This window comes from Carassius carassius, chromosome 12 (genome assembly GCF_963082965.1).
Source record: "Carassius carassius chromosome 12, fCarCar2.1, whole genome shotgun sequence".
Taxonomy (NCBI): domain Eukaryota; kingdom Metazoa; phylum Chordata; class Actinopteri; order Cypriniformes; family Cyprinidae; genus Carassius; species Carassius carassius.
This window is the reverse complement of record NC_081766.1, coordinates 32,590,095-32,601,517: the sequence shown is the minus strand read 5'-3', so window position 1 is coordinate 32,601,517 and position 11,423 is coordinate 32,590,095. Positions and strand designations below refer to the sequence as shown.

Sequence of the window (11,423 nt, the reverse complement as noted above, 5' to 3'; positions counted from 1 at the left end):
CCCTCCTCTCGCGTTTAGAGAACTAGTCAAAAAAAAAAAAAAAAAAAAGGACAACTGGCTCCATTATATGGAGATACTTCGGTTTTAAGGCGTCGGACGAACAGCAGGCAGATGTCTACTGTAGGGCCCAATGATTTCCGCGAAGCAGAAAACGCGGACGGAATCGTGGAATCCAGTCATAAAAACGGAATTTACAGTTTAACGCGGAATGTCACGGAATTTGTCAAATTTTGAATGAATTAATCAAAAGTAGGTCATGCACTTACATCAAATCGTGATATGGACTAATATCTGAAAATAATAACCCGGAAAAGTCTATTTAAATATGATTCCTGCATGTTCTGCGTGTCTGTGTTAATGAATGGCGCAGAAGCGCGTCTTCATTCATTAAACACGCGGAAGTGCGCGTGACGCTCGCGCTGATTTCAGCGTCTTTCCTCTCACTAATAAAGACGTGAACACATGAGGAACATTTGAGTAAAACTAGCATCATATCACATCATAGACTGTAGTATCACATACACAGAACTGTAACGGTAAACCCGTCAAAATAAAAGTATTTGCCAGAAATCTATTACTTTTGTTCAGCAGAATGTACATAGCCCACTACTACTACTATTAAAATGAAACGAACATAATTTTTTAAGGAATAATCACACAACATTTCTTCCATGTTTTATTTTTAATAGTAAATCCCCTTTGTTTACCAAAAAATAAAGTTTGCTTAATTTTAAATAATTAAAAGATAAATTAAATGAATGTTTTATGCCTTCATTTGATAACCAGAAAAATGTGAATACACAGAATTTCTGAAGGGAAAAAAACATTTCACATAAGGCTATTCTAAAAAAATGTTTTTACTAATTTAGTTGTTTTTATGCATTTAAATAATGACACATGCTAAAACACAGAATTAGGTAACAATAAAAAATATGGTGAAGAAAAAATTTTAACATTTCATAGGGCCCTAAACATGTAATATTTGGCATATTTGTTTTTGCAGTAGTTTTTGGGGGGTTATTTTTCCTATAAAGATATCGAGATATATATCGTATATCGAGATATATATCGTATGCTGCTCCATATCGCCCAGCCCTACTCTCATTAAACTGTGTGAAAAAGAAATGATAACTTTGCTGGTCATCGTTTCATTACAAAATATAGACTTGGTGATGTGTTTTTGTCATGTAAAAATATATATTTATTGCTGTCAAACGATTAATTATATTAATAAAAGTTTAAAATAAAACAATAATTATTTACATAATATATGTATGTCTGTTGTGTATATTTATGTACATCTAAAAAATATTTTCTTAAATACATACATGCATGTGTTTTTATTTATATATACATAATATACACAGTATAAATGCATACTGTAAATTAAACAAAATAATATATGTAAACAAAAACTTTTATTTTGGAATCGATTTATTGTTTGACAGCAGTATTTTAAAACACAAATAATGTCTATATTCTGTTTATGGTATATTAGTTAGCCATTTCATAAAATAATTCTTGCCTAAATTATTTGTGCTAATGCATGACAGTTTGTTAGGGAATATTTATCAGGTGTGTATTTATGTTATTAATTAGATTGGATTTTCGGTTACACTTTAAATTAGGAAACACATATTCACTATTAAAGGGTTAGGGCCCCCAAAAATGAAAATGACCCCATAATTTTCTCACATTCAAGCCATCCTAGGTGTATATGACTTTCTTCTTTCAGATGGTTCCAATCAGAGTTATATTTAAAAAAAATATCCTGGCTCTTCCAAGCTTTATAATGGCAGTGAATTAGTGTTATTTTTCAATAGTCCAAAAGAAGTCCAATAAAGCGCATCAATCCATAATAAAAAGTGTCCCCCATAGCTCTCCTTTGCTCCTGTAAACAAACGTTGGTTCTCACAAGACTAGCATATTCTCATCTGTACCTTTCTGCCTACAGAGCCATGTGGGATACTTCTTATGATGGATGGATGCGCTTTATTGGACTTCTTTTAGACTATTAAAAAATAACACCCATTCACTGCCATTATAAAGCTTGGAAAAGCCACGATATTCTTTATGTAACTCCGAATGTACAGTATTCGTCTGAAAGAAGAAAGTCATATATTTTTCATATTTTCCCTCAAACTCCTAATTTGCTGCTTATTAATAGTAAGTGATTTAGTTGCTGTAGTAGTAATGTTTAGGATCTAGAATATACTCATGCAGAATAAGGCATTAATTTGTGCTTTTTAGTACAAATAAACAGCCAGTATGCTAGTAATATGCATGCTAATAAGCAACTAGTTAATAGTGAATAGTGTTCCCTAATCTAAAGTGTTACCAGACTTGCTCTATCAGCACATAAGTAGCGCTCATCATCACTTTTAATGCTGTGATGATGGGATGTTTGACTGCCGTTATCTGTGTTTAAAGTGCTCTCTCCTCTCTTGTTCTCCCTCATTTGTAGTCGCTGGTTCTTGCCCTTCTTATCTTTGTATCTTCTATTCTTTGTCTTCTGTGAGTAACTTTAAGATCGGGCTCCTGTTATGCCTGAAAGATGCTCTTGGGTGGCTTCTCATTCCTTTTTATTTTAATGAATGCATCTTGTGTTTTGGTAATGCCTCCGAAATAAGCTACTCCCAGTGTTTATAATGAAAGGGAGCAATGCTGAATGAGCTTAGATTCAATACTAAACTACTGAAATGAGTAAAAATAACCCCTACTCTGAGCACCTTTCAGAGGCTCTATTAGTGTGTGTGTGTGTGTGTGTGTGTGTGGTTTGCCCCTTGTATTCCCATTGGCTTGGGTTAGAAGATCTGATGAACCTTGTGTTGCCTTCAAATTACAAATTATGCACTAGGGCTGCAACAACTAATTGATTCAAGTCTCTACGCTGTGCACGGAAAACATTCACCGGTCACACCATTTTACAGCAATGAACACCACATTTTTAATAGACATGTCATATAGTGGAACACATGAAGTGAGAAAAGTCCAAGTTGTCTTAAACATGAGAATGCTATATATTAGCGTTTCAGCATTTTTATAAACATGGTTTAATGCAGTCTGTCCTGACAGGCGCTTGATAGATGTGTCTGCTGTTTAAAGCATTTAAGATTTTTTTTTTCCTCCAAGCGTAGCTTACACTCCACACTTGCATCCTTATCTGTAAATGTTAGAAGTCACATGATAATTTCTGTTTTTCATAAGGATAGTCAGTCCTGAAAGTGTGTGTAGACTCGGTGCACATGTGTGTGCACATGTCAAACAGACGGAGCATGCAGTCAGTTTCTATTAGAGCAGGAACAGTAAAGAGACTGTGAAGTCATTTTCATTTTTGTTTTAAAACTAGGTAAAATAAATTGGAAATAATTGAATCAGAGTTGTTGACATTGAAAATAAAACATTCCCAAATGAAGGAATATGATATCCACCCATCTGTACGGAGTGCTGCAGTCAATATCAAAACCCTGAAGAATAATTCACCATAAAGAGATTTGAGATTTTCCTAAAATGGTCTTATCATGTTTTTTTTTTTTCTCAAGCAAAAACAAGGCTTCTGGTAAAAACTAAACTGATAATATGTGGAGATTTCCCTCTACAACATAAATTGCACACTGAAAACATGAATTGTGAAGCAGCAATGTTTATTTACAAGAAGGTTCCATTAGTTAATGTATTAACTAACATCAACAATATGTTTATTACAGTATTTATTCATTTACATTAACACAGTCGTTCATGTTAATTCACAGTGCATTAACTAATGTTAACAAATGCAACTTTTGATTTTAATAATGCATTAATAAATGCTGTAGAACTACTGTTCTAACTAAAGAACCTTATTGTAAAGTGTTACCATTTATTTTTTACATGTTTGTTTGTAATAAGGAACTACATAAGAACATTTGGTATTATTTTACTAATGATTAAACAAAAATCATTCTAAAGTCCCCTTGACTTCTGGGTTTTGTGGTCACGGCTGTATGTAGTATGTTGACTGTATGTACGGTTCGTTCATCTGTTGCACCAGCAGCATGTTCACTACAGAATGAATGACATTAGCAGTCACAGTTCATGCATGAGTCTTTACACCGTTCTTTTGTCACCTGTATTTTCCGCCAAGTATGCTTTCAAACCAGAAACATTTTAATTAAATTGCAAATTGCAATTGGGTTGAAGCGCAGAATTACAGGCTTGTCTTGTCACTTTAACTTGAACACTGAAAGCATCGAGCCGGTTACTAATACTGCTGAGGTGCACAATTTCAATCTGCATAATCATTCATAGAAATATAATAAACAGCTTCACCACTGAAACAACGTTTCGGCTGTTTGCTCATGTTAATCAAGTTATTAATAGCTGCTGTTGTGATGTTTTGAGCGATTGTGGAGCATCCCATTTTCATCCTCCTTGATTGATCAAATAAAGACCCGCTCTTTCTTCCCCGTTTCACTTCACAACATTATTGTAAGTTGAAATGAATTGTGAATGCCGTTTCATGCTGTTTTACAGCTGTTACCCTGTGCTGTGAGGCAGTTGTTTTAAAGTGTACCTGGTTTAGGCATGTTAGTGAAAGGTTTATGATTTTTATGGATTGCGTCACAACCTTGGTTTGCTTTTCCAGACAACCTTGCATGTCTTTTTCTATTGTTTGTTCAAATTCTGGCAAGGACTTCATTATGCATGGTTTTATTTGTCTTCAGAATCAAGGCTTGAAGGCTGGCTTGCGATACCGAATAGAGCAAATATTAAGAGATACGGCTGGAAAAAGCAGGTAAGACTTGCGTGAAGAATTGTGTGTTAAACTATTATTGTGCATGTGGACATGCGTGACCCACTGGTTGTTGTTTCCTTCAGTATGTTGTGGTGAGCAGTAAAAAAATTCTCTTTTACAATGATGAGCAAGACAAGGAGCAGTCCAACCCTTGTATGGTTCTAGACATTGAGTAAGTATTCTGATGAATAACTATTCATGGATCGTTTCACTGGTTGATTCATTCATTCTTGTATATGAAATGCAATGATTTTCCTTTTGCCGCTTTTAAAACTTAATATTTTTTTTCAAAACAGCAAACTTTTCCATGTACGTCCCGTCACACAAGGCGACGTTTATCGAGCGGAGGCAGAAGAAATTCCAAGAATATTCCAGGTCAGTTATTTTGATCGGTTTATTTATTTTCCAAAGCGATTTTATCTAATAAAGTCATGTGTATGCAAGAATACACATAGTTGAACTGTGCTGCATCATGATAAAAACTGCTCTAGGAAAGCTGAGCTATGATCAGAAAAAGCACTTTCTAGTCCAGATATATGGATGTCTGGCTTTGAAATCGGTGAGAAGACAGTGTTAAAGGTGGGTGATGTGACTAATGATATGAGTACATTCATATCACAGTGCATCAGCTACTGGCACAATGTCAAGTCAACCTAAATTGAAAGAGAACTTCCTTTTTTAGAATTAGCACTTAATTAAGAACGCTCAAATGCCATTGAGCAGTGATTAACAGTAGCATTTTTCAACGGGGCTTCACTGTTTTCACAGAAAGGTGTTTCCCCATAGATTCAGTCGCTGGTGCAATGTCTCTTTCCCTCATTATAGGGAACCAAAGTTTTTTTTATGGTTTTGAAAGAACTGCTTTCTTTTTGGCATATTTTAAGATGTGTTTTTCTCTCATGCTAAAGCTCAGTTACTCCAGCTTTCAGTGTCACGTGATCCTTCAGAAATCATGCTGATTGCTGCTCAAGAAACATTTTTTATTATTAGAGCTGGCACACCACACTGACAAAAAAACAAGATTTATAATTTAATGCATTAACAAAGATAGAAATCAGGACAGCACTAAAATAGTAACTATTTTGGAAATGACGGTTAGGGTTAGGGTTAGGGTTAGATTTCTGTAGATAGTATCTTTCTACTTAAAGTATTTGTAAGCAAACATCGAAATATTCTCACAAAATCATGAAATATAGTAAAGGAGGGTATATATACATGTAAAGGCATGTGGTATATTTATCGACCAAAATTACCATGTCCACTATCTCAGGGAAAAAAAGGAAATTCAATTTATTGTCAAAAGCAGGGTATTTTCTAAAACTTAGAGATCAATATTATTCTTTTTCACTGAAAGCTCATTGAAAACATCCAAACACAGCAGTAAAAAGGGTGTTCAAGAGCATTCATAATCACTCCGCTCCGGGTTCACCGTTTCCTTTTTTAAGCTGATAAATCACAGTACAGTGTATGGAGACCGTTTTCTGCACTTCTGAATGTTTCTGTGTGTGCACGATCTGTGTGTTATGTGCAAGCTTGTGTGTTGTGCGTGCATGCAGTCTAGCAGCACTTTAGTTTAGAGCGGAGATTAGCTACCTCTACAATAAACTGTTCAAAACGTGAATTCATCCACATGCTACAAACAAACATGCCCCGTGGATATAGTCTAAACAGGAATTTAGATTATTTTTATAATTGTCTTTTTAAATTTGGGCAACAACATCACCAAACCTGTAGCAACCAAAATCTTGAAAAACATGCTTAAAAAATGTTGTTGCACTTATTTTCAAATATCAAAATATATATTTCACTGTCATTTCATTTTTTTAAATCAATTTAATGGATCCTTGAATTAAAGTAATTTCTTTAAAAGTAATGACCCCATGAATTAGATTTTTTTTTATCCATTTAATTAATTATTAGCTTTTCATTAAGCTCACAAACCCATAATATAATGTTTAATGAAGTTCATGTTGTTAATAACATAACTTTTTGTATTTTTATATCAAGATTGTCCATTGTAAATCAATTTGATAAACAAATTAGCTAAAAAAAAATTATAAAAAAGCAGTCTGATTATAATACCAAAAATGTGTAATGCGTTGAATTCCGTCACTAACAATATTTTTTGTCATGTAATTTGGAATCAGTAACGAACTATAATTTGTGTAATCTACCATATTGCACGTTATGCATGTATATTAAGATCACGACTCTTTAACCGTTTACACTTTGAAGTCTGTTTTTGTTGTTTAGATCCTGTATGCTAATGAAGGTGAGTGCAGGAAGGATGTGGACGTGGAGAGCGTTCCTCAGGGGGATAAGACCAACTGCTTGCCCCACAAAGGCCACGAGTTCATCCCCACCCTTTATCATTTCCCCACGAACTGCGAGGCTTGCTCCAAACCGCTGTGGCACGTCTTCAAGCCTCCGCCTGCCCTGGAGTGCCGCCGATGCCACGTCAAGTGCCACAAAGACCATCTGGACAAGAAGGAGGACGTTATCGCCCCTTGCAAAGGTGAAACACCAGCAGAGAATATCTCTATAACAATATAAATGCAAGCAGGACATAACTACTCTCCATCTGTCCACAAGTCGACGCATGGACTACGGCAAAGACTGTATGTGTGAAAACTGTTAAAGACTGAGCATCTCACAGCAACACTCACATATCATTTTGTCCTTGTTCCTCAGTGAATTATGATGTGACATCGGCGAGAGACATGCTGCTCCTGGCCTTGTCCCAAGACGAGCAGAAGAAATGGATCGGACATCTCGGCAAGAAGATTCCCAAGACCCCTCCTTCTACCTTCCCAAGAGCGTCTCCTCGCAACATGTCCACTCGCTCCACAGCAAACCAGTCCTTCCGCAAGAACCCCAAAAACATGCCGGGCAAGCCAAGGTAACTACAGCCACACAGTCACACTCCGCTTAAATCACATCATGCATTTAGAGCAGAAAGGGTGTGGGAAGTGCTTGCATTTCATAAAAATAATGTCTCAAAAATATGCAAAATATCATTTTTGTTGTTAGGCATGAAATGTGGCCGTGACATGTTTTTCTGAGATTCAACCTTTAGCAGCTCAAGATATAAAAGCTGTAATTGTGATCCTGAAGGCTGTAAGTCGGCGGGCTGTTTATTTGCTGTTGTCTCATAGCAGGGCGCAGTCCTTTCTCCAAGCGGCAGACACAACATCCAGCACATGCTGACCGCGTCACACAGCCTCTCCAGACCTTAGATTTCTAATGGTGTAGTCCACTACTCCTTGTTTTTACGGTTGGGGTTAACTGTGGTGACGTCGTCTTTGGAAGGGTGTGCTTTTCCTTTTACAAACTTAACCAGTTCTGGGCAGTTAAAAGGGAATTTCCTTCAGCTGGACCGAGGCTCTCTAGGGGCTTGGCTTTAAAACCTCAAATCTCCCCTTCTTCTTAAATTCTGTTAGATATCCTCTCCTGAGCTTCCCCTGCTAACGAAGTGGCATTCAATACAAACGCTCCACTTTAAGGGCCAGATTTACTAAAGGCTAAAATAAATCAAATCAATAAGGCATGCTTTTTTGGAGCATTAAATGAAGGCGCAGGTGCTAGACGACTGCAGAGCTTAGTAAATCATGCTACATGATTCATTTAAAAACTCTCCTATAAATTTAGCGTCTGAAAGGGAAACTCCTACAGATGCACAACAGGAAAGGTTAGCCACAAAAATAACGGTCCATGCATTTTCATCACTAATTTTTAAATGCATGTCTTTATTAAATGCTGGCAAAAGAGCGTGTGCTAGCTGTTAGTAAATCTGGCCCTAATTCTGACAAGGAACTGCCAAAGATTTTACGATTTTATGATAATGCAAAAAGTCAAATCCTTGAGTAAAATATTAAGTACTTGAGTATTGAGTAAGTGTTTGCTTTTTTTACCGCATCTTTTTGTGATGCTAACAAAACATGAATCACATGAAATTTTGCATGAAGAAAATGATTAGACATTATTAACAGTCGGGCTGTGTTAGATTCATTCTCACATATTCCTTGTGGACGCGAGCATCTCTAGGGCTGCACGATTATGACACAAATCATAATTGTTGATTATTCCCTTGAAATTGTAATTACGATTATCACAATTTACATTGAACGATGTTCATACCATAGTTTGATGCAACTACATGCCGTATTTTTATATGATAAACAATAAACAAGCTGAAAAACACTCTTAGTGCTTTTCTATAGTATTAAGTCTCGAATGTTATACTAAAACTAAAATTTAAGTATTGGGAAAAACCCTTAAGATAACATGTAAAAAGAAAAGTTAAGTATGACATGAGTGGACTTTGAACGATTATTTGCCGCTTTTATCGATTAGAAATTGGATTAATTGTACAGCTGTTTCTGTAGCAGTACATGTACCACACTTCATTTGAAAAACAATGTTTTATTGAGTGGAAAAGTGCAATAGAATATGCAAAGAATATAATATTTAGTACTAGATCATTTAATCTGGTCTTCTGGTCATTTATCATAGTTTTTATTTATTTATTTTTTTTCATTAGAACTGCGTTAGTATTGGTATAAAGTGTTCAAAAACCAGAAGTTATAATATACTCGGTGTAAGATTAACTAACTTCCAGGCTTTTCGTGGTAAGGCGAAATCTAATTGTAATTAAAGTGTCATATTGCATAAAATATCTTAATAGTCCTACAGGCTTCTTCATGTAAAATCTCAGTTTTAATGGTAACTTCTCTTGTTGTTTGTTTTCTACAGTTCAGTGTGAGCTGGACATGTTTTTATTAGATTCACCCACATTACATTAACTTCAGATGTGTGTCATTTGAACAGATTATGATTTTTTTTTTGTTTAACATTCTGTCATGACCTTCTATTAAATTATTCTGTTCCTAATTTTTTTACTTTCTTACAAATACTGGACATTTTCTTTTTCTTCTTTCTTCCAGCTAACCATCTGAACCGAATTGGGGATGCTGTACTTTCCTCTCCAGAAACCTCTTTAGAAAATAATCTGTAACCTTGGAATTAACCTCTTAAAGTTGCATTTCAGAATTGAATGACAAACTATATACAACACTCAGAGTAACTGGTGCTGAAGTTCATGGAAAGTTCATTGAAGGCATCATCCTTGTTTCTCCCTCTAACACTGGGATAACATTCATCCTCCTGATGTCCAGAGGAGAGATCTTTTCTTGGGAAGGAAACGATACGCCATTCCGATCTGGACTTGAATCCTGTGGGATTGGGACTAAAGCTTGACATCATGGTAAAGGGGATATCTGGGGAATTATCTCTGGGACAATTTTTTTATTTCGCAAACCGTTTCTACTTAAATCTACTTCGATGCCGCCTTCTGATGGACTCTGGTTGCCTTATTCAATGCCTCAAAGTCTAAATGGAAAATGAATTGTTTTTTGGGGCAAAGGGTTGGGTACGGAGTTTTTTTTTGTTGTTGTTGTTTTTGTGGAGCATGGGTAATAATTACAGTCTATGCATAAGATTTTCATAATTGTCTTTATCTTTTTTATTTGGAGGCTCCAAGCCATAGGATATCATCATAATGGCGTCAGGAGACATGAAATGACATAGAAACCATTGAAAGGTGTTTGTGGCTCCGTGTGTGTTCATCGGGTACATTATTTCTGTAATATTCTTTTGTTTATCTTTTTTTTTTGTGTGTGTGTAATGTGTTGCCTTACATACATAACTGTTTCAAAAAGGAAAACATGTAAGTTAACAAATGTAACTGCACTGTTTTGAATTGTAATTTATTTGTAGAAGACTAAAACAGCTGTAGTGTTCGGCTCACCTAGTGCCTTTCGGATAACAGTTTTATTGCCATATCTGTTTCTTTCCAACGAGTCTTTACTATTATGATACTTTGAGAGCAAACATATCTATTACAGTGTGATTTTCATTTCTTTTTTTATTGAAACCTAAATGGTTTTCAGCCAGAGCGGACCATCTATTGCATGTCTTAAATGTCGTCAACCAAAGTTCAACGGTTCTGCATGAAGCGCCATGATGACGGGGACAAGTCCTGCTATTTTCAGAATCTATTAAAGAACCGGTAACATCCCCACCTTAAAATAGATTTCATTCAGTGTACATATTCAAATGATGAATACCTCCTCAATAATCCGACATGGTTTTTACAAGCGTGTTCAGTTAAATAAGCACTGGAACTGATCTGTTTTGTCGTGGATGCATTGCATGATAAAGTGCATTGGAGGCCGCACTGATGGATATGTGTCAATAAACATATCTTTATCTATCACCGAAGACTGTCCTCTGTGTGTGTTTTATTTGCTTTAATAATGAGACACATTTCATTTATTGATATTAGAGGTATAAGAAGTTAACAGGTTTTACTCCTTTGTAAGCTGTAGAAACTAGAATGAAAATTCAGAAGCATTTTACTTGAAGTCTTTAAATATGAAAGCATTTTAAAGCTTTTCAATGCACTTTAAAATGCACTATTGTGTGATATATGAATGGGTCTAAAGCAGAGGCATCAACGTTGCATGCGTAGATTGCACATTTTAGCCAATATAATACTTTTAGATTATTTAAACCTATGATATATATATTTAAAAAAAAAGATATAGAGGAACAAAATGTATTGCATTCTTTTTTATCAACATTAAGTGCA

At 35.4% G+C, this 11,423-nt stretch overlaps 1 protein-coding gene across 1 annotated transcript in view; it reads left to right on the top strand.

Moving 5' to 3' along the window:
* LOC132155274 (rho-associated protein kinase 1-like) overlaps window positions 1-10,012 on the top strand; it is a 66,041-nt gene extending 56,029 nt beyond the window's left edge. Inside the window, exons 28-33 of the mRNA XM_059564153.1 lie at window positions 4,704-4,774; window positions 4,858-4,946; window positions 5,071-5,149; window positions 7,028-7,289; window positions 7,466-7,673; window positions 9,718-10,012. Of these exons, the coding sequence (XP_059420136.1) occupies window positions 4,704-4,774; window positions 4,858-4,946; window positions 5,071-5,149; window positions 7,028-7,289; window positions 7,466-7,673; window positions 9,718-9,721 (713 nt within the window). The 3' untranslated portion in view covers window positions 9,722-10,012. The remainder of the gene's footprint in view (window positions 1-4,703; window positions 4,775-4,857; window positions 4,947-5,070; window positions 5,150-7,027; window positions 7,290-7,465; window positions 7,674-9,717) is intronic.
* The last annotated feature ends 1,411 nt before the right edge of the window (window positions 10,013-11,423 follow it).